This window comes from Acartia tonsa, chromosome 15 (assembly GCF_053477335.1).
Source record: "Acartia tonsa isolate MP-2025a chromosome 15, ASM5347733v1, whole genome shotgun sequence".
In the NCBI taxonomy this organism is placed as follows: domain Eukaryota; kingdom Metazoa; phylum Arthropoda; class Copepoda; order Calanoida; family Acartiidae; genus Acartia; species Acartia tonsa.
This window is the reverse complement of record NC_137274.1, coordinates 13,452,647-13,476,378: the sequence shown is the minus strand read 5'-3', so window position 1 is coordinate 13,476,378 and position 23,732 is coordinate 13,452,647. Positions and strand designations below refer to the sequence as shown.

Below are 23,732 nucleotides of genomic sequence, written 5' to 3'. Positions count from 1 at the left end.
GATTTTTTGGATGCTTTTTTTATACAGATACCCTTCTTTGTTCGTTAGTTTGTATTTCATGCTTTGAAAGACATCAATATTTATAAATTTGTTTAAAAGAAATCCTCACAAAAAAATACAGACAGACAGATAGACAGAAAAAAGTCAATTATAAAGTAGCTTTGTTACAATCTAAAAAAACAAGGATGACACAACATTCTCAAAAGCGAAGCTCTGAAATAAAAAATGAACATGATCGCTAGTAGAGTGTCAAAAATAAGTAGAATGCTAATTTAAAGGTATGAACAAAATGTATCAGGATGTCTGTTTGTCAGAAGGATCTCGCTAACCGCTGATCTGGTATGGTTCTTGTTTACAGGGTAGCTTATCATAGGTCCTGGAAAGGTTCATAACTATTTTGACCCCCCTAGAAAAAAATTACTCTCCCCTCCCCTGAAAAAAAAATATTTAATTTTTCTATAAAAAATGTAATGTAAAAAGGGGGGTGGTGTCTAAATTAACAAAAAGTGGTATCCATGATGTATCGGTGCACATACGGATGGATCAACATACAGACCATTAGTATAGAAAAGCTTTGCTTAAAAAAAAACACAATTTTATTACTTAATTCTTTATTTATCTTCTTTTAATAATTTCTGCCAGGAACGCGAGAAGTCCCAGGAACATGATTACAAGGAGAAGAAGGAAGGCAGACTGAGCAAATAGTTATGTCATGTATGCTTTTATAGGCAATCTACAAATGTTTTGGGAGGACTCAAATTTAACCCTGCTGTGCTACCCAGTACCTAACCTAACCTGACCTACGGTATTAAAAAAACAGGAAATTAACCTAAGGGATAAGACAATGGACAATAAATTGGTGTACAATATTTCAAAATGTAATAAACAAAATTATTCCATCTCTAGATAGAAATTAATGGTTGAAGTGTTTAAACAATGTTAGTTTTAACCAACTAAACAAATTATGATAAAACTATGAGAGATATCTAAACAAACCCTATAAGCAAAGGTCCTGGACTAAAAAGGGAGGCAATTAATTTACCTTTACCTTCAATCAAATGAAATAAGAGGCTAGAGGAATAGAGTTAAGCATGCATTTTAAAAAACATTCCTGCATGTCATCCAGAGTGAGGGGAGATATAGTTGGAGGTTCTGTGTAGTCAATAACATCTCCCTAATCAACACACCACAATTTCCAATCAAATTAAATATTCCCAGACACCAAGGTTAGGACAATGGACAATAAACTTATGGTATTCCCAATAATGTTTTGCAAGAGAGTCGTAAAGCTCAAAAATATGAAATATTGTCACAAAAAAGTCCACTTGATATCTTTTACAGCAGTTAAGAAAATGTCAATTATCAAAAGGTTCAAATACCATTAGTAATTATAAACTTTATAGAGGGATATCCACAAAAAATTGTATCCTAAATCTTTCATAGCAGCTGAAAATCTCATTTCCTCCTTAGCTATGTAAATGGACCTACAGAGAGACATACAGAGAAGCTATGCTATCTATAAAATGGAGTAAAGGAATCTCTGTCTGTATGTCTGTACTCAAGGATCTTGCTAACTGCTTAACTGATATGATTCTACATTACAGTATACCTTCTTGTAGGTCTTGGGAAGGTTTTTAGCTATTTTGGGGGAGGGTACAACCAACCTCCCAAGAGAAATCTCCAAAAATACCAAAAATTATTTTGAAGTTCTGCTAAGCAGTAACCCTGGTTTTCCCTTCCTTCAAGTATGCCAAAAATTTTCTTTTAAATACTACAATTAAAAGTTGGGGTGTCACCTCCCACTCCCCCCCACCTCAAGGGTCCCTAGAGGCCACTATGGGCATAGATGCTATTAAAAATATATGACTAGGAATTTTGCAGGGCCTTAGCAATGGCATCCTCCTTTTTCTTGACCCATGTGCGCCACTTCCATTCATCTATGAGGCCAGCCTGAAATTTTTATTCAAATTGAATTATTTTGGAAGATTAGTATTGTGAGAAAAATTAATATTTTGAATTAAATTATAGAAACATACGCTATGCTCCTATTCTTAGTATGGCTGAAGATTTGAGACATAACTAACAATTACCTCAATGTGTCTTTGTAAGAGTTGATCAAATCTAGCTCTCCATGGGTTAAACTTGTGGAAAGCCCAACCTAAACATTAAAACAGATTTATTAGATGATTTGCTCCTTTAAAAATTATTTCTATGTTTTACGGAGTTCACGTCATTTTTAAAAAATAACTAATGTTTATAAAAGGAATAGTAGCTTTCACAATATTCCATTAAATTGTAAGCAAGTTTCCAGTCAAATGGGCATATTAGGTATAACTGTTCTTAATGTTGACCAAACATATAGTATAATAAAATGCATATTTTAAGACAGTTAGACCTAATAATCGCATAAGACTGGAATCTTACTCACAACTTTATGAAATTTTGTGTAAGCTACTATTCCTTTATAGCATTAAGTGCTTTTATTACCTGTACTTTCAACCCTATCAGATTTGGCCCACAGCAAGACCTTCATATTATTGATGGGGACGGTGTTGTGGTTTAAAGATTCCTAATATCAACTCCTATCATAGCTAAAGGATTACTTTAGTCTAAGTTTTAGAAATTCATTTTAACCCATAAAATTAATGTAAAATATATTCGAAGTCATGGTATGGGTTGCATTATAATCTTAAACCTCCCCACAACTAATAATAAAATGTTTCTGACCTGGAAAATTGGGCATAAAAACTGGAGTAGAGGCCAAGTGAACCAATGGATCTCCACCTAAATGTTATTAAATATCCATAAAAAACCTTTTTCAGTTTATCAATCTATTGATCTATCATTATATCTTTTATTTTACCTATTATTCTATGTATTAATCTATGCATTATTCTAAATATCTATCATCCTACCTATCTTTCATGCTATCCATCATAATATAACTCTCTTTTTATTTAGAACAATCTTTCTATAATTTTTTTATATTTTATTGTATCATTTCATATATTGCTGTATCTATTTTTCTATCTATTGCTTAATATTGTATTTCATCTTTTTTTTTCTATCATTCTATCTAGCATTTCATCTGTTGTTCTCTATTTTATTATTTCTATTATTAGATCTTTTTTTCTAACTAGATATAAAAACCAGCCTGGTGTAGAGTATTTAGCATAAATAGCAGGTTCAAGTCCAGACTTCCAGTCAATAAAAATTGATTCTCCAAGAAGGACACTGTCAACCTCTGCCACTGTGGGGGAATAGGGCTTCTCCTAACATTATATATATATTTGTAAATTTAACAATTGTACTCATAACAAAGGTGTTACAGAATATATGCAATTACAAAATAAAACAACACTCATATAATTAATGAAGAGCGTTGCCACAAAATTACAATTACTCCAGGTTAGATGAATATTTATTTATTGCATCCTGTTATAGACAGCTTTCTGCATTTAGTAAAATAAAAGAATAATTCCAGTTTTGTTAGCTGGTAATAATATTTTATTATTCAAAGAACATTTTCTATGATAAAATAGAATATATGAATCTTTAGTATGGCTTAGAACTGGTTTTAATTCAGCAGATAGTAATTGGTTTGTAACCCATACTAGAAAAGATATTTCTGGGTCCCAATTTTAAACTTTAAACTACCCAGAAATAAGAATGACAACACATTAACACTTGTAGAGTGTCAGAACTGAATAATAAAAATATAAATGCATAATTCTAAATAAAATTGTAAGTAAATTAAATACAAAAGTTCTTAAATACAGGATGCTGTCTAAGGACAGCCTTACATTTTTAAGACTTGATTTTAGAGATGCTTTTGGTAATAGGAATCAGTATTCCAAAAATCTTTCTGGTAACAATTAAAGAGTTTTTACACTAACTGTTTAGGGAATCATCGTGCAAAGTTCGAAATCAATAAGACAATTCTGACTTGTCTAAATTAACAAAAATGGCTAACTATCCCAGACAGATGGACAGACTGACATTCAGAGGGATGGACGGATGGATAGACTGAACCTGATTATATAAGAGATTTTTAAAGCAGGCAGGCCACCATGAATGAAATGCATCTTAATACCTCTTTTCCTTGCCAAATTTTCTGTATAACTGGATCCTCACTTGAGGCCATCATCTCCTCCTCTTCTTCTCCATACATTACCTAGGATATACCCATAGAATAATAGTTACATAGATTGGGCATTGGATAGGTAGATTAATTAATAGATAAATGAATATGGATTAATTACTAGATTGATATATATGTAAGAGAGAAATAAAAACATATGAGTTTTGAATGATCCTAGGACAAACGTTGAAATGGAAAAACTTCAGCGTGATTACTTGACTTAACCTAACCTATTTTAACCATCTTAAAGGTTTTTTAAATGCTTAACCCCTGCAGGGGCTTATTAGTATATTCCTATCTTAATCAAGCCTAACATGCATTGAAATACTTGATTAACTTAATATTATGACACTTCGTCATTTGTCCTGGAACATTTAAAACTAATTATGATATTATAAATATATATGCTTAGTCTTACCATTCCCCAAGTAAGACCAGAGTCCAAAACATCCTGTGTCATGTTCAGTGATGGAAATTTAAAAATGCAAAATATTTTTCTAAAAAGATTGTACGTAGAAACTTTAAGTCACAATTAGTAGATTTGCCCCTAGTCTGTATTGACTTACAGCAGAGTACTAATAAGTTACAAGTTACAATATCTAAAGAATCCTTACATAAAAAACCTTACTTCTTTATCCCTAACTACTAGTGGCAACAACCTTGAACCCCTCCCCCCTCTCATATTTTATTGGTACCTTTTACCAAAATAGTAGTAAACTATTAATGAAGTAGGACCTATGAGACACTTCCGTGTAAAGGAGATCCATATTGGTCAGTAAGATCATTTGAAAGTACGTAAAAAAAAGACAGATATTAAGTTACTTTTATATAAGAATGACTACACTGAACATTCCTTAAGTGTATCTATAGGTTGGCTGTATCCAGGAGTTGTAAGGAAGGCCTTTAGATTACCGCTATAGGAACTACTCAGGATCAGACAATACATAATCCAAGTTGCCACAAGTGCTCTAAAAATATGGCAAATGATGATTAATGCTGGTGGGGATAGTTGATGACATCACTAAGTTAGTACTTTAACCTTTAATACCCCCCCCCCCCCCCATCAACCTCTGTTTTGTTATATCTCATTTTCTGTGTGTGATCGATAGAGGGCTATAACTGGGTGACTATTTAAATATAGGTATGACATTTAACTGAAATATAGGTGTTCAAGTTAATTTTAAGTTCCAGGTACGATCCTGCAGTTCCTTTAAAAAGCTTCTGTGATCGCAATTTTTTACTTCAAACTTTAAACTTAAGCTTTTCTAACATAACTTTATGACATATTAAAATTTCGTAAGAATAGGCTGTTGTTTTCCAACCAACTGCCGGCTACCAAATAAGATCCAGAAAGGGGACAGACTGTTAAGGGTTAATTACACTACTTTAAATGCATAATGTAAGGGGGGATTTGTTTTTTTCAGGTTACTACTCTTACCAGTAACATTGCTCAACTGTAAGTCAACTTATAGTGCCTTTGCTATGATATGGTCACTTTTGAATTCTAGTGATTTTCCAAGTACCCTAGGGGATCAATGATATGACCTAAACATGTTATTATATTACCATTAGTATTGAACACCAACTAACTCTTTGAATGCACAACCTTTGTCTGGAAGTACTAACTGCATATGGTAATGAGTTGTGACTGTTTACAGGTGTAATGTACAATTGTACATTATGCGCATTATGATGTAACAGCAGGGATAAGGGATGGGAAACCTGACTGAAAATTAGGTCTCAGCCTCCTTTTAAAAGTGATGGGGCAACTTTTCTTTTTTGCCTATAAAATCAACTCATTTCCCCCAGTTCCTCATTGGCTGTAGGCCAATATCCAATAGCCTGAAACTTGCTTTTAACATTAACCAATTAATTAATAACAAACGCGTCCCCCAGTTCATTATTGGCTAAATTAATTCAACCAAACATAAATTTCTGCTATTAGAAAGACAACAATGGAAACTTTCTGCTATTAGAATGACAACAATATATATGACGTTCAATCACATCAACTTATTATTAAATTTACACATTAATAAATGTCCATATAGCAAAACATAAATTGAGAGATCGTTTTTTGAAGACTGAGTAGGATTCAACATTTTATACTTTAGAACAATGTGAAAAACTCATGTCTTTAGACAATTTAAAAGTTACATTTCATGTGGAATTGATAACCCATCTAAATGATTACAAATACAAAACTAGTTCAATATGTAAATAAAAGTGTACTGTGTTTTTAAAAAAAAAAAATTTCATTAATTTTGGTAAAAATTATTGCACACTTAATTGAACTTTTCTGTTAATATTTAACGTAAAATGAATTTTTTTTTTAAATTCTTAATTTATATGTTTGCTATAGAACAATTAGTTGATAGAATGTTACCCATGTACTTATTCAATTCTACTTAATTTATTTATTAAAGCTAGGGAGCTAAAGCGGTGTTTATTTCTATATACAAATTTTGGGGTGAAGTAAATCCCCCCTTAAAATGTTTGAAAATAAATCAGATTTAACCATCTCAAAAAAAACTTTTTTTTTAAATGGGGGGGGGGGGGAGTTGGCGAAGTAATAACGGGATTCTACTTAAAGCCACTAACATATTGGTTCTTTGAAAAGTTTTTATTATATTTTATAATAGGTGAAATCAACTACCTGAATTCTATTCTATACTTTTTTTCTTTGCATTCATATAATAGCTATTTCATTATTGTTCATAGTTTTCAAATCTAACTACTGCGTCATCCCGAAACTAGTTTTTTAGGCCTCGTTGGAAAATAGGCCTGGAATAATATTTTCTTACGTTTCCCATCCCTTATCCCTGTGTAACAGTGGGTACAAAGTTGAATATCTTTAGTTGTAATATGGGGTGGGCAACGATTCAACCACCTGGTCAAAGAATCAACTACATGCATTTGATAAAAATAGGAAGGGTAACAACTATGGGTAAAAAATATTACCTTGTTGCATTAGCTCCAATTGAATTGATATCTCTAGTAATGCTCTCACCAATAACTGTTCCATAGACATACCAACTAGCCTCATACATGTTGGACCAGGCTTTCAAACGCAGGGAGACAATCTGAATACATCATGGTTAAGTTTTGCAGTTAAAATTTTGCAGTATCTGTTGAGAAAAAAGTTGTCTCATATATAGGTATTAGACATAAATCCTTGATATTTTTGTTAATAGGACATGTTGATCAGTTTAGCAAATAAACTTAAAAATTCTTAAGGTTTGATAATCAGATGAGAAATTTTACATGCACAAACCATTTAAATGATGTAACTGACCTTTTCCTCAACCTTGCTGACAGCCACAAACACGACTGCTGCAACCACGAGGGAGCAGCCAATGATGAGCCATACCAGAGGGGTCAGAGGACGGATGATGGCCAGGTATTTTGGATTTGGCTGAGGATTAGGTGCCACAAACACCATGTAGTCCTATGTTAATTTCAGATAATTTATTAGCATTTATCATATTATCGAAACATATCGCTTTCCATAATGGTTTCCTCATAATGCATCTGCACCACAAACTACCTTTTTAAATTAAATTGTCTATGCTTATTAAGATTAAGTAGAGGTTTGAAGGGTTAGTTCCCCTGTATGGAAATAGATTTTTTTTTACAAAATTCAAAAATAAGAAGAGAAGGTTGATGGTTCAGAATTAGATTTGAGTAGAAGCAAATGTTTTTTATTAATATGAGATTGTAGTTTTTAAGTCATAAATGAGAGATATTGTAGTTAGTATCAGGGAGAAAACATCTCCAACAATTTCTTAATTTCAAAGAGATGGGGGAGGTTAGGGTTATCAGTTCTCTAAAGGCATTCTGTGTGAAAGCACTAACGCCAATTTTTAATATTTGAATAAAAATGAGTTCCTTGCGAAACCCTGCCATTACCTTATCAAATGCAAGGGAAGCATCAAAAATTTTACATCTCTTGTAGGTGATGAAGATATCACTGATGATGAAGTCATAATCCTCCGTCATAACTTTGGCAATCTTTCCAGACCACTTGCCATCTGCTTCAACATGGCCCCACTTGCCATCCTGACACAAGAAAGTTCAATGAATTAAGGGAACATGAGCTTCCCAATCCAGCATTGATCATAATACTAAGATTTGTCAGCTTGCTCTTTAAAAAAATTTCTTTTAAATAACAATATTTATGTTAAAAACTGTTTTTTTTTTTATTTATTTATTTCCTGTAGTTGCCTTATATTCCTGGAGAAATTTAATAAATCTTATATAAAGATTTAAAAAATCTTTAAACAAAAATTTTAAAATCCTCTAATTTCCATTCTGAAACAAGATGACAACTTGTTTCTAATGAAATAAATTAAAGATATACAAACCACATGTAATGTCTAGCTATTTTTTCTGAAACTTACAAGATAAAAATATATAAAAGGCGTAGATCTAAACAATTTCATTTAAATAGAAACACATAAACCCAATTACTTTGGCATATAGCCAGACATCAATTGACTTTAACATCTTGGGGCCAAAAAAACTGGTTTTAATCTTATAATTATACATTTACATATCCTCGGAAAGCTTGTTATAATGTGATTCAATAAATAAATATTGTAATATCCTAAGCTAAAAAAAGTTTACTCCGACATAAGTACAATCACATAATGTTACTCTAATTTTAAATTGAAAGATACACAACCTTAAACAAATATAGAATTTTAAAAGCAGATAAGTGAGTTAAAAAATCCAAATAGTTATTTGGATATTATTACCTCGACATTCAATATAACATACTTGAAGTTCATCAGCTTGGCCATGGAATTTAAAAGATCAAACTCATATCTAAAATCAGGAATAAGATATAGCCAACAAGTGAAAGAAATCTAAAACAAAGATGACAATAAGAATGGTAATAACAGGTAAATCTTATTTCTCTCAAAATTAGGCTACTTAAATTACATAAAATAATTTCAATTCTAGTGTTCTGTTAAAAAAAGAAAAAAAGAGGCATAAATCTTACAAAGAATTAAACAATAATTGATACCAATATTTTTTTAACCAACCAAGATATTCTTACTTTAAATTTTGTCTGATTTTAATTGCCATCATTGCAGTACCATCCAAAGTTTTGTAATTTACAAAAAAAAAGGAAATTTGCTTTGGTGTTAGTCCCCAAAATAACAAGTTTTAGACCAAATGTCCCATCCCTTTGTGAATGTAATGAACCAAGTGATATTTCCCCTAATTAGTGTTGGGCAAGATACTTTTTTGGCCAGATACCGGATATCCAGCTGATTCTTAATGTCAGATATCTGGCCGGATAACCTGATATCTGGCATTAAAAATCAGCCGGATATCTGGTATCTGGATAGTTTTAATATCTGGTATCTGACCAGATATTGAAAATGGCTGGATATCCGGCCAAATTGGATATCCGGACTAACCCTACCCCCAATAGTTGGTATAAGTGGCAGGAGTTCCTTCTGGAGCATCAACTTTATCACCTCCCAGATGGTGGGACCAAGGATTAGCTCCAACCTAAAATATGTTATGCAGAATCATTTTTCCAGTACAGATTTGAAACTGATTAATATCCGGTGGATTGGAACCAGTTCTCAGCCAAACTGAAAATTACAATTACAGACAATTTTCCACAAATTACTTTTGAAAATCATAAAATTGATTCCAGTTTTGTTAGCCGATCCTTTGGCCTTTGGGTTAACAAAACTGGTTTAATCTTCTTTCTCTTTTTAATATCCACGGAAAACTGTCTGTATTATAATATGATAAATAACTATTCTTTGTGAAACTAGAATAAGAACTTCCAAATCCAAAGCTTATACAAATCATGGATATAATTAAAGAAAATTTTAACTATGAACCCTTAGAAATATTTTAGCATACCATTTGATCAAATTATATGATAAATGCTGCCTTACCTTAAAAAGATGATTGTTAAAATCTTTAAGCGGTGTAAAAATTTGATCTCTGTGCTGAATTCTTGTCTCAGGGCTCCATATGAATCTAAATACAGACAAGGACGGGTGCATCCATCCATTAGTAGAGTAACAGCAATCATAGAAAGATGAGAAAAGTGTATTTGAGCAGAGTGCTAGCAAAGAAAATTAATGGGAGGAGGAGGCTGATTGGAGTAAATGACTAAAGGATAAAAGGATTTAAGGGGGGGGGGGATGTTTTAAGGATAGAAGAAGGTGGCAAAGGATTCAGAGGGGGTGAACTATGTTTGACTTAAAGAGTAGCTTCACTCTTTAAAAAAATATAGAGGAAGCCTAAAATGTCACGTGTGACGTCATAAAAATACATCTAAAAAGGAATGATGAAAGGAGAAGTGGGAAAGGAAACCTCTAAAAAGAGATGGATTCTTATGACGTCACACATGACATTTTAGGCTTTCTCGTGGGGTTGGCAAGGATATCCAGTTTGGCCGGATATCAAGCCATTTGCAATATCCTGCCGGATACCATATATTGAAACTATCCTAATACTGGATATCAAGCTGATTTTTAATGCCGGATTTCGAACGTTGGCCAGATATTCGGCCGGAACCGTATATCTGGTTTTAGAAAACAGCCGGATATTCAGTATCTGGTAACCGGCCAAAAAGTATCCAGCACAACCCTACTTTTCCCAAATATATACCTTGGCATAGTTCTCAGGTTCATAACAGTTGTTGCGTGAAAGAAATTGTGTGTGTAGAACAATAGCTTGGTCTAAATTTAAAAAGAGAAAAGTAAATTGCAATACAGAGGTGGGTTCTTAGAAAATCAAGCATCGCTGAATTGGCAATAGTAGCAAGATCACAAAATTTTGTATGTCACATTTATATTTTTCCATGAATTTAAAGAAAGGTGTTCTAAAATCATTATTTGTTTAATTTTTGTAGATGTTTTATATGTTTTACAGAAAAATAACTTTGGTGATCTGGCCACCATAGCTTTATCAGCGATCATAATTTTTTAAGAATCCATCTCAGTTTTAAAAAAAAACAGGAGAGAGAGAGAGAGAAAGAAAGGGAGATAGAGTGCAAGAAATAGAGAGATAAAGAGAGAGGGAGAAAAAGAGAACAAGAGTGATAGACTGCAAGAAAGAAAGAGAAAGAAGGATAGAGTGCAAGAGAGAGAGAGAGATAGAGAGAGAGAGAACAGGGAGAAAGAGAGAAAAAAGGGAGACAGAGTTCAAGAAAGAGAGAGAGAGAGAGAATGAGCAGGGAGTAAGGGAGGGGACAATGAGCAATAAATTCAGTTTCAGAGTTTTCGCTGAAAAGCAATGAAAACCAGATTTATCCAAAAAATTTGACCAAAATTGTAAAGGGATCATGGTAATATAATTTAGAACAAAATTAGATCTAAGAAAAAAATAATTTACTTGAAAATTAAATTACCAATACATCAAAATGTAGTAAACATTCTGTAAGTAAAGGGACTGTAAACGAGAAAATTTCTCATCAGATTATCAAACCTTAACATAATCTCATTCATATAATCTCAAAGATAGGGCAGAACTGTCTCTTGTTTCCTTAAAAAACGGCTTTTTCCGCCGATTTTTATTAGGTCCAAGATTGGGAAAAAAATTTCCGGACTATATAAAATGTGCCATTTTATATAAAATTTCTGTCTGCTATTTTCAAAACTAACTCAGGTAGTTAGCAGGGCATTGATGCGCTAGTACCCAAAGTCAGTCAGAACCTGCAGAATTCGTGCACATTCCCTTCAAGCCAGTACCCAAAGTCTGAGACTCTTAAAAATTGAATATTCGATCCATTATCCCCTCCCTTACTCCCTGGAGAATGAGAGTAAGAGAGAGAGAGAGAGAGAATTAGAGCGAAAGAGAGAGTCAACTGACTAATTAAGTAACACTATTATGCCATACGGACATACATACGGATTAGCCCTAATTTTATAGTAGCTGTACACAATTAAATTATGATACCTTGGTGTTTTTGATTGGTTTAAGAACAGCAACAGACCTATGTTTACGGATATACGGATCTTCAAGAACAATATTTTTAGATGCTTCGTCACCAACAATAAAGAAAAACCTGAAATGATGATACACAAAATTACCCCTTTTGTAGATTACAATTAGTGGTTGAAATGCTTAGATACTGAACTTAATGAACCAACCAACCAAAGTTCAAAACACTCCCCAAAGTTGTTAGGAAAACGAAGAAAACATGATTATAAAACTTTTGGGACTAGTGTAATAATAAGGCCAATGTCCCCTCCCTTCCTGAGTCCACAATGGCACAAAATATCCGCAATCTTTATTTACAATTATCATTTAATACTGTCAATAATATTAGCATTCATGGTTTTTTTCAATAAAATTTAGAGGATTTTTAAAAAATCTAAATCACAAATAAATACTTTTAAAAAAATATTTCTTATAAAACTTATTTATGGTGCATTATTTGCCAAATGTACCACTTTTCTGCACTACCTCTCCGATTTTGTTAATACTCTATATTTTGGTCCGTTGGGTCATTCAAGGATGCTGGATGGCCAAAAAAAAGTTTCAGAGTCCCTGGATGTCTAGATATCTAGCTATCTATGAAGGTAGGTAACAAAAATGTAAAAAACACCCATTTTTTCACAATTTTAAAAATTAATTTTTTCATCAATCTTACATCCAATCTATACATTTTATACACCAAAATGATCGTTTATTCATGTAAAAAGCGCACATAATGCTATTTTGGCCAAAACTCTAATTTTACAGGGTGTCCAACAAAAAGTGTATTTTGGATATCTAGCGTAATACCCAAAATACCTGTCCGAAAAAAATCATTTTTTTTGGCTTAAATCCTGTGTTTTATCTGTGTGCATATGTGGTATATGAGTCTTAGTATGTTTGGCCATAGTGTTTTCTGACCAGATCAATATTTTCATATTTTTTGGACACCCTGTATTTTCAAAAAAAGAGAAAAAATTTTTTTGTTTTTTTTTAAATTTTTTTTCTATTTTTAAGTTACTTAAAACTGTCATATAGATACAGATTTTGACTAATAACAATAATATTTGCCTATTTTACAATTTTTTACACTTTTGGGACACCCTGTGCATGTTTTTGAAAAATGATGGCTTTTGCCCATTTTTGGGGGGAAGGAGTCGTTTTAGGGCCATAGACTATTTCTTCATTTTTGTAGAACTTTTCAAGACACATCATTTGTTATTTATGCAAAAACCGCAAAAACCGAACCGTTTTGCCGTTATTCACCGCTAAAGGCGGAATTTTTTTACGTTTTTGCCGTTCCGGAGGTTGTAATGGGCATTTGTGGTAAGAAAAATAGCCAATTTGGACCAAGTTTTAGCTCTACAGACGCAAAAATCACATTTACAGGGTGTCCCAAAGTGAAATTTGACAACCTTATAGTCCCGGGTGGTCCGAACCGTTATATACCACATATGCACACAGATAAAACACAGGATTTAAGCCAAAAAAAATGATTTTTTCGGACAGGTATTTTGGGTATTACGCTAGATATCCAAAATACACTTTTTGTTGGACACCCTGTAAAATTAGAGTTTTGGCCAAAATAGCATTATGTGCGCTTTTTACATGAATAAACGATCATTTTGGTGTATAAAATGTATAGATTGGATGTAAGATTGATGAAAAAATTAATTTTTAAAATTGTGAAAAAATGGGTGTTTTTTACATTTTTGTTACCTACCTTCATAGATAGCTAGATATCTAGACATCCAGGGACTCTGAAACTTTTTTTTGGCCATCCAGCATCCTTGAATGACCCAACGGACCAAAATATAGAGTATTAACAAAATCGGAGAGGTAGTGCAGAAAAGTGGTACATTTGGCAAATAATGCACCTTATCTATCTATTTATCAATCTATCTACTATCTATCTATTTATCTAATCTATCTATCTATCTATTTATTTATTTATCTATTTACCTACCTATCATTAGGATTATAAACTCCAACTTCAACCATTTGATTACAGAAAAGAGCGGTTTCACGAAAAATATCCAAAACCTTAAAAATTTGAAAAAAACCAAGAATGACAACATCCATAAAACTTAGACAAACGACTATTAATAATAAATTACCCCAAAACAGAATGCTTAATATGGACATATTTACATTTTGAGACCTAACTTCAGAGATGCTTCTCATATAAACTTATGTCCAATTGTTTTAGGAATTGATATTCCAAAAGTCAAGTAAATAGGATGATTGTTTTTTTTAAACTAAAAATCTATACGTACTTTCTGGAAATTATCATAAAGTTGCTATGCTTTCTTACCTAATTACTACAGGAATCCTCATATTACGGTTGAAAAAAAATATTTAGCTAAATGGCTAATAGGCTGTTTATCATACTAGCCCCCAAAGTTTTATAATAACGTTTTCTTATTGGGGACTTTTTGATTGGTTGCTTCATTAAGTTGAGTGTTTAAACGTTTCAGCCACTCATTTTAATCTACAGAAGGGGTAATTTTCTGTATCATCATTGGGTATGCATGTACATCAATTTATCGGCCATTGTCTTATTCCTTTAAACCCTTAAGAACACAGTAGCCTTAAGAGATAAAACAATCCTTTTAATAAAGTAACAGGATGTTTGTTTGTTTGTCTGTATGTCTATTTGTTGTACCAAAGTATCTCGCTAACCGCTGAACCGATCGTGTCCTCTTTAAAAGGGTAGCTTCTAATAGGTCCCGAGATGGTTTATAACTATTTTGGGGGAGGGTACCGCCACCCTCCCAAGAAAATCGCCCTTAGCCGCTAGATAATAAAATATTGATATAAATTCCCGATGATGATAAAGTACCTCTTAGTAAGATTAATATTTTTGATCGTACACTAGAAGTTTGGAAAACGGAAAAAGTCAGTTATAGAGCTCAGACGAAAAAACTTTAGATATAAAGTATCTATAAGACATTTGTATCATGATATTCAACAAGAAATTTACTGTTTAACAGATTAACTTACAGACGGACATTTCAAACTATAGAGTAGCTTTGCTACTTAATAAAAGGTACCTTTTGATAATGCTGTACCCAAACTATTACAGTTTTATGGTAGATTCCGGAGGAAAGAAGTTTGGGACGAAAAAATAACACTTCCTAAACAAAACAAAATATTTAGAGCAGATATACCAGAGGGAGAGAGGGCTGTTATTTCCAGTGATCTGAAGGGATAAGACAATGATCGATAAAATGATGTACATCCTTAGTTATAATACTTAAAATTACCCCTTCTGTAGATTACAATTGCTGGTAGAAATGTTTGGACACTCAACTTAATGAACTCACCAATCAAATATAATAAAAGTTACCAAAGATATTTATTTGAAAATCTGCTCTGTTACCAGGAATCTAAAGGGATAAGACAATGGGCGATAAATTGATGTATATCCCTAATTATAATACACAAAATTACCCCTTCCTTAGAATACAATTAGTGGTTGAAATGTGCGTTTGTACACTTTTCTAAAGGAGCCAACAAATCAAAATTCAATAAAAGCTCCTAAAGTTGACACATTACAATCTTTCCCGATTTTGTATTACTTTTGCGGAACATGATTCCAGTTACGTCATATTTTTCTTTCCCGAAAAAGGGAAGGGGGGAAGAAAAAAAGAGATGGGAGAAAAGGGGGTTTTCCCCATCTCTTTTGAAGAGATTTTCTTCCCCCTCTTCCCTTTTTCGGGAAAGAAAAATATGACGTAACTGGAATCATGTTCCGCAAAAGTAATACAAAATCGGGAAAGATTGTAATGTGTCCTAAAGTTAATAAACCAACAAGTAAGAAAACATTATTATAAAAGTTTGGGGACTTGTACCCTCTCTCTCTCTCTCTCTCTCTCTCTCTCTCTCTCTCTCTCTCTCTCTTTCTCTTTCTCTCTCTCTTTCTCTTTCTCTCTCTCTTTCTCTCTCTCTCTCGCTCGCTCTTTCTCTTTCTCTCTCTCTTTCTCTCTCTCTCTCGCTCGCTCTCTCTCTTTCTCTCTCTCTTTCTCTCTCTCTCTAATTTCTTGATACTACTCGCATACAAATTATTTCTCTCTCTCTCTCTCTCTCTCTCTCTCTCTCTTTCTCTCTCTCTTTATCTCTCTCTCTCTCTCTCTCTCTCTCTCTCTCTCTCTCTCTCTCTCTCTCTCTCTCTTTCTCTCTCTCCCTCTTTTTCTCTCTTTCTCTTATTATCTATCTGTTATTCGCTTTGTCCATTTTGTTTGTACTTTGCTACTTATGGATGTTGTCATCCTTGTCAAGTTTTTACCTTCGGAATTTCTTTTTCTTTTCTATATTGTCCATAGTACAATAAACCTATATTAAATAGATAGATAGATTTTTCAGGGATATGAAGAGATAAGACAATGATTGATAAATTGATGTTCATCCCCAATGATGATACACAAAATTACCACTTCTGTAGATGATGATTAGTTGTTGAAACATTGGGACATTCAATCTAATGAACAAACCAATCAAAATTCGATAAAACTTCGCAATGTTGTTAAACCAACCAATAAGAAAAGTTATAAAAAAAAACTTTGGTGACTTGTGTAATAAACAGCCCAATGTCCCCTCCCTCCCTGTATATTTTCGCTTTTTTGATGTAGTTACAACCAGTTTGTAGTAATTAATAAATTGAAGAGATAATTAAAAATCTATTACATCTTAAAAGTAATTAATTTTGAGAGTTCATAACAAAGAGGGTATTTTTTCGTGTAATTCTGTATTTAGTTGGGTGCAAGCTTCTAGTCAAATGCGCTTATTAGGTCAAACTGAACTTAATATAACTAAATGAATAATTCGACATAATAAGCGTATTTGACTTACTTACATTCCATTTAATTCCGAGAGGGAGGGGACATTGAGCTCTTTATTACACTAGTCCCCAAAGTTTTATGTTAAGGTTTTGCTATTCATTGGTTCAACAACTTTGGGGACTTTCATTGAATTTTGATTGGTTGTTTATTAAATTGAGTGTCGTAAAAATTCAGCCACTAATTCTAATTTACAGAAAAGGAAATTTGTGTACCATCATTGTGGATGTACATCAATTATTTGCCATGGTCTTATCCCTTTAGATCCCTGTTTTGCTACGGCTGAAGAAAGCAGAGAGGTTTCATTAATGAGGGGTGCGATTTTTCCAGAGCGATTTCGTTTGGGAGGGTGGTGGTACCCTCTCTCAAAATAATTATAATCCTTATATGAACTATGAGAAGCTACTCTGTAAAGGAGAACCATTTTGGTTCCATCGGTTTTTCAAAGATCCTGTTACTTTAAATACGGATTATTTTTGTTTAATGGAATATGCAATGCATGGCTGAAATAATAGTTATTTCTCGCATCGTATTATAAACAGCTTTCCGCGGATATACCATGTTCAATTATAAGATAAAAACCAGTCTATTAGCCCCAAGATGCCAAGAAACAAGCTAAAAACTAGTTTTAATCTTATGATTGAACATTTTTATATTTGTAAAAAACTAAATATAATATTCTACACATAATTTTTCAGTATGGCTGTGAACCGATTCTAATACACCAGATATTATAGGTTTCAAATGAATTCGAGAATAGTTATTTCTCGCATCGTATTATAAACAGCTTTCTGCGGATATAGAATGTACAATTATAAGATTAAAACCAGTTTTTTAGCCCCGAGTCGCCGAAGACACAGGCTAAAAAAACTCGTTTTAATCTTATGATTATACATTTTCATATTCATCGAAAACTTGATATAATACGATGCTAGACATAATTTTTCAGTATGACTGAGAACCTGTTCTAATCCACTGGATATTAACCGGTTTCAAATAATTCGAGAAAAAAAAATTACTTGGCTTTCCAAAGCTGTCAGGATATTTTTGTGCCACTTCAGTCAGATTAGAATATTTTTTCCCAGTCATTTTCTAGCACATTATATATAAATGATAAGATTTGAGTTTTAAAGTTTTTATAAAGAATTTTAATGTTAGAGGTAGATTTGAAATCTGCTTCAAATTTTAAGGAGCTTTTATAAAATTCGTTTTTTGTATAATTCTTTATTTAAAAGCGCAAACACGATTTAAGTTAATTAATTTTGACATCCGTGATAGGTGGATTGAAAACTAATTTCGCTCTAATTGGTTGAATTATGTACGACACTTAAGCTTCTCCAATCAGAGCACAGATAGTTTGTCAATCCACCAATCACAGACGTCAAAATTAATTAACTCAAATTGTATTTCCGCATTTAGATAAAGAATTATACAAAAAACTAATTTTATAAAAAATCATTAAATTTTAATGCCGATTTCAAATCTACCTATAACATTAAAATTCTTTCCAACTTATATATTTACAGAATAATTTGGAAACCTATTCGTGTATGCGCTATATTACAAAAATGCAATACCTAATTTTGTCGTATTTCAAATAAAAATGGGGCCATGTGAAGGAAACGAAGTTGGGGGTTTTGTCGTATTTTCACAGTAGCTTTTGAAATGTTATTTCAGGTAGGTTAGGTTGGTTAGATGATTACTCCGCAGGGTTATACAATAGGCCCTGCAGGATAAGAGCCTCCGACTGCAAGGCTTGAAGTAGGAGAAAATCTAATGTGAAAATATGACGAAACCCGCAACTTCGTTTCCTTCAGATGACCCCAAAAATGTATGAATTAACAGTATTAACAAGGATGACAACATCCACAAAAGCAAAGCATTGAAACAATAGGACAAAAGAAAGCTAAGACTTGTAGAGTGTCAGAACTGAATGATATAAATTTTTAAAAAGTCATAAACTATTTAAATTACAGGATAATTTTAAGGGCATACTTTCATTTTCAGGACTTGATTATAAAGATGCTTCGCTTTTAACATTGTACTTTTTTTGTCATAGGAATCAGTACTCTAAAAATCAGATAAATTGGATAATTATCACCTAAAAAAATTAACATGTTTAAAATTGACGTATGGAGATTCTTGTACCGATTACAGCGTTGTTACGCTTTGTAAATCGTACCTAACTACTATGCAAAGTTTGAAATTGATAGGACAAATCTAATTTGCCGAAATTAATGAGAAAAAATTCTTGAAGTAGGGACGGACGACCCTACTTATTGAAAAGCTTCACTTTTAAAAATATATCTTAAACAAGGATAACAACATCCATAAAAAGCAAAGTATAAAATATCTTGGATTGAAATACAAAGTAGCAGCTGAGAAAATCACATTTTACTTATTACCGACTGACGGATGAACTGACAGACATACAAAGTGAATTATGGAATAGCTTTGCAACCCAAAGATAGAGAAAATATTGAGCTTAAATTATTCTGGTACCCAAAGTTTTAAAACCATTTTTTTATTCATCAGTTCTAAATCTTGGGTGCTTTATTGATTGTGAAAAAAAATAGTGTCCAAACTTTTAAACCAATTACTTTAATCTAAAGGAGTGTTTGTTAATCATCATTGGAGATTTATATCAAATTATCATCCATTGTCTTATCCCTTAAGATACCAGAGTGAACCCAATAAAAAGACTAATATATATACAGACAAACAGACCATGGAGGGAGGGTATATTGGGCTGTTTATTACACTAGTCCCCAAAGTTTTATTATAACGTTTCCTTATTTGTTGGCTTAACAACAAAGGGGACTTTTATTTAATTTCGATAGGTTTGTGTTCAGTGTTTTAATGTTCAATGTTTTAACTAATAATTCTAAATTACAGAAGAGATCATTTTATGTTTCATCATTTGGGATGAACATCAATTTATCATCCATTGTCTTATCCCTTTAGATCTCTGCAGACAGACAAACTAATGGACAGACATTATACTACTTTCAACAAGGATATATATAATAGCAGTTCCTTTTGATAGCTGTGACTAGAATCTTCATCATGGTTATCTGATTTATCAGACATTGGTTTTGCAACATTTTTTAAAAGCGAAGCTTTTCTATAATTAGGGTTGGTCCGTCCGTACGTCCGTCCGTCCGAGATAGATAGCTTTTATTCGTTAATTTAGGCATGTTAGAATTGTCCTATCGATTTCAAATTTTGCATGGTGATTCCTTTAGTATTTAGGTACAATTTAGAAAGCTTAGCAACTCTATAATCATTACCAAAATTTCCGTACGTCCATTTTAAACATGTTGATTTTTTTTACTTTTTTAACAACAAATTTTTAAGTGATCTAATCATCCGATTGATCTGATTTTTGGTATATTGATTCCTGGGACAACAAAGTATAATGTTATAAGCGTAGCAACTCTATGATCAAGTCCTAAATAACTAAGTATGTCCATAAACATTTTCCTGTATAAAGCAGTTTTTCAACAAATTTACTTACAATTTTGCTTAGACTCTTATACATTTATATTCTGATTATTCAGTTCTGACACTATATAAGTGTTCATGTCCGTTTATCCTACCGTTTCAGTGCTTCGCTTTTATGGATGTTGTCATCCTTGTTTTTTTACAATTCGGCTTCCCGGATTTTTCATATTTTTTTTCGTTCACGCTGTTTTTGCCATTAAGAAAAAGAAAAAAAAGAGAGAGAGAGAGAGTTAGAGGTACAAAAATAGATTAATAGAGAAGAAAAGAGAGAGAGAGAGAGAGAGAGAAAGAAAGAAGAAGAAAGAAATAAAGAGAAGGAAAAGGAAATAGGGAGAGAGGAGATTGTAGGGAATAAAAAAAATAGAGTAAAGTACAAAATTAATTTAAAAGAGAAGAAAATTTAGAAAGATAGATAGAGAGAGAGAGAGAGAGAGTAAGAGAAAGAAAGAGAAAAGGAAAGAAAGGTAGAGAGAAGGTAGAAAAAAATAATAGAGAGAACGAGTGAAATAGAGTGAGAAAGAGAGAGAGGAAAGAAAATGAGAAAGATAGCAAGACAGTTGGACAAAAAATGACAAAATTTAGCATTAACAAGAATATAGAATTTTGTCTTCCAAAAGGACAGATAAACAAACTCATTTAATTATAGAAAACTATTACTAGCAACTTCGTCCCTATAGGCCTCTAGAGACACTTGAGGGGCGGGGGGGGGGGGGGAGGGGAAAGTCTTGTAGCTTTAAAATACAGTGGCGCCGCCTGGCTGCACTTTTTTTTAAGTTCTTGTGATGTTGCTGGTACCTTACGCCCAAAATAGTCAAAACCATTTCCAGAACCAATGAAAAGTTATACTGTATACAGCATCAGTTCAGCCTTTTGGTACAGACAAACAAGGATCCTGCTACTTTAATATATAAGATACAAAGCCCAAATTGAGTTAAAATTATGTTAAAATGATCCATGTGACGCAATAAAATGAGGGAGATGAGAAGAGAAGTGGAAAAGAAACCCCCTAAAAAAGCGATGGATAATCCCTCATTTTTATTACATAACATGGATAATTTTTTACACAATTTGGGGTTTGTCTATATAACGATTAACCAATTGTTATTCCTGCACTACTGTGAGCATCACTATGATCATCACTGTGATCATCACTATGATCTTCATTATGATCATCTCCATGGTCACCTTCATCAATGTACAAGGGATCAAAAGATGGAAAAATATGAACAGAAAAGAGTTTAAAAATGAAGCTTTTCTATAAGTAGTTTCGGTCTGTCCGTCCGGAACGGATAGCTCCTTTCGTTAATTTAGGTATGTTAGAGTTGTTCTATTAATTTAAAACTTTGCTTTGTGATTTCTGTAGTAGTTAAGTACAGTTTTAAAAATCGTAGCAACTCTATAATCAATACCAAAATGTCCGTGTGTCCATTTTAAACATGTAGATTTTTTACTTTTTAACAACAAATTTGTATGCGATATTATTATCCGATTGATCTGATTTTTACAAGTACAATTTTATAAGCGAAGCAACTCTATAATCAAGCCCTAAAAATGTATGTATGTCCTTAAACATTATCATGTATTTCAGTAGTTATTAACAAATTTGTTTACAATTTTTTTTCTACTTTTATGTACAGATTAATGAGTTCTAAGTGTTAATGTTCGTTTGTATACTGTTTCTTTTTTAAAAGTAGAATCGAAGACAGTTTCCCCATATATCGCATTTAAACCACAAATGAACTTTATCTTAGGGGTTCATTATCATCATTGGCTTTTTTGTTCTTGTAAGAACATAGGCCACGCACAATGGTTCTCTAATCTTACTTGGATTGGGCATGATTTGAGGCATTGCTGAAAGATGAGATTCGCGTATCTTTCAATTCACTTATGAGTTCCCTCCTCCAGGTTGCTTTTGGTCTACCTTGTTTTCTCATTCCTATTTTAGGGGTTAGGTTCAGGAAATGTTTGAGGGGTACCTAAGGGTTAGGGTCAAACTCTCTGCAGACATCTTACTTAACAAAAATAATTCTATTTGATCCCAGAGAAAAAGGAATGTGATTCAGACAAACAATTCTAAGTAAAAATTTCCTCTTAACTCTCTTTTCTTTTTTCCACTTCTTACCCACTTCCCTTTCAGTTACACAAAAAAATATGTTTCACTCCAACAAAATATTAAATTTTTCGGCAATTTCAAATAGAATAATCGGCTGAATAGCAGCGCCTGATTTGATCCCCCTTGCCTCCGCTGTCATCATGGTGAGGATTACTAAATACTGGACACGATTCATCCGGCCAGTTTGCCAACTTTTCTAAAAAGTAATATCCACAGCATTAGCAGGCTTTTATTAAAAAATAAACTTGCAAAATATGACTTTTTTTCAAATTTTAAATTCAAATTCAAGAAGAGAGAGATAAAGAGAGAAGTAGAAAGAGAGAGAGAGAATTTGTATTGGAGTAATATTAAGAATTTTTCTCGTATTCATTCGAATCCGGTGGATAGGAACCGGTTCTCATCCATACGAAAAAACTATGTATGGCATAGTATTATATCCAGCTTTTTACGAATATAAAAATGTACAATCATAAGATTAAAACCAGTTTTTTTAGCCCGTGCCTTCGGCACCTCACGGCATCAATAGCTTACCGCTAAACCGATATGGTTCTCTCTTACAGTAAAGTCTCTTATATGTCCTGAGATGGTTTTAGGCTATTCTTTTTTCTTTAATAGGTATGGGTATTGCTTTAGGCTATTTTTCTACCCTTCCAAATACCTTCTAATATAGAGGCCTGGATGCTAGGGGCACAACCGCTAGTCATATATATTACTTTGTGATCGATAAATAAATATTCCATTTCTTACCTTCCAGATGTTTGAGTGTGTATTGAATGACCGGAATGCCTTGGCTTTGGAGAGCAGAACTTACCACTCTCATTGAGGATAAACTAAAGTTAAAGAGTACTATTAAAAATGGTTCCATCTGCTACTATGTCAGGTGCTGACATTAATAAGAAGAGAGTATGAGGAATGCCTTGGCCTAAAACAGGCTCAACTACAATGAGCTCGACACGTAGCGCATCCAATTGTTGTTTTCAGGGAGGTGATAGGTTCAAATCTCGGCCCAACACCGTGTTATAACTAGATATGTTAAAAATGGTGGTACCATCTGCTACTATGTGAAGTACATGACGTTAATTAGAAGAAAGTATGAGGAATGCCTTGTCCAAAACAGGCTCAACTCAATAATATGGATAGAACATCCATACAAAGGTCGTGCAAACAATGGGTTGGTTGT

General features: G+C 32.8%; 2 protein-coding genes across 2 annotated transcripts in view; both read right to left on the bottom strand.

Annotated features, from left to right (window-relative positions):
- Nucleotides 1–1,054: 1,054 nt before the first annotated feature.
- Nucleotides 1,055–18,026, bottom strand: LOC145306920 (glutamate receptor ionotropic, delta-1-like). Its single transcript, XM_080149260.1, has 20 exons — nucleotides 17,955–18,026; nucleotides 16,386–16,432; nucleotides 15,151–15,234; nucleotides 14,064–14,140; nucleotides 12,077–12,185; nucleotides 10,787–10,857; nucleotides 10,066–10,150; nucleotides 9,576–9,664; nucleotides 8,899–8,968; nucleotides 8,051–8,200; nucleotides 7,437–7,589; nucleotides 7,103–7,224; nucleotides 4,997–5,109; nucleotides 4,560–4,594; nucleotides 4,094–4,174; nucleotides 3,155–3,272; nucleotides 2,728–2,784; nucleotides 2,091–2,158; nucleotides 1,885–1,950; nucleotides 1,055–1,174 (listed from the first exon to the last, which is right to left on the bottom strand). Exons 1-20 carry the CDS (start codon nucleotides 18,022–18,024, stop codon nucleotides 1,055–1,057), a joined length of 1,785 nt encoding a protein of 594 aa, XP_080005386.1. The 5' UTR covers nucleotides 18,025–18,026.
- A 3,503-nt stretch (nucleotides 18,027–21,529) lies between these two features.
- Nucleotides 21,530–23,732, bottom strand: part of LOC145306919 (uncharacterized) — a 5,076-nt gene continuing 2,873 nt past the window's right edge. The window contains exons 4-6 of the mRNA XM_080149259.1: nucleotides 23,300–23,382; nucleotides 22,680–22,748; nucleotides 21,530–21,624 (exon numbers count right to left, since the gene is read on the bottom strand). Of these exons, the coding sequence (XP_080005385.1) occupies nucleotides 21,530–21,624; nucleotides 22,680–22,748; nucleotides 23,300–23,382 (247 nt within the window). The remainder of the gene's footprint in view (nucleotides 21,625–22,679; nucleotides 22,749–23,299; nucleotides 23,383–23,732) is intronic.

Bases quoted from the DNA above. Each gene is read 5' to 3' on its own strand.
- LOC145306920 (XM_080149260.1), bottom strand. From the start codon at position 18,024: ATGACTGGGAAAAAATATTCTAATCTGACTGAAGTGGCACAAAAATAT. The intron at 8,969-9,575 runs GTAGGGTTAGTC...TCCTGATTTTAG, and splicing joins ACTTATACCAACTATTGGGG to ATATGAGTTTGATCTTTTAA. The intron at 4,595-4,996 runs AGGAATGTTCAG...TGAACATGACAC, and splicing joins CCAACCTATAGATACACTTA to AGGATGTTTTGGACTCTGGT.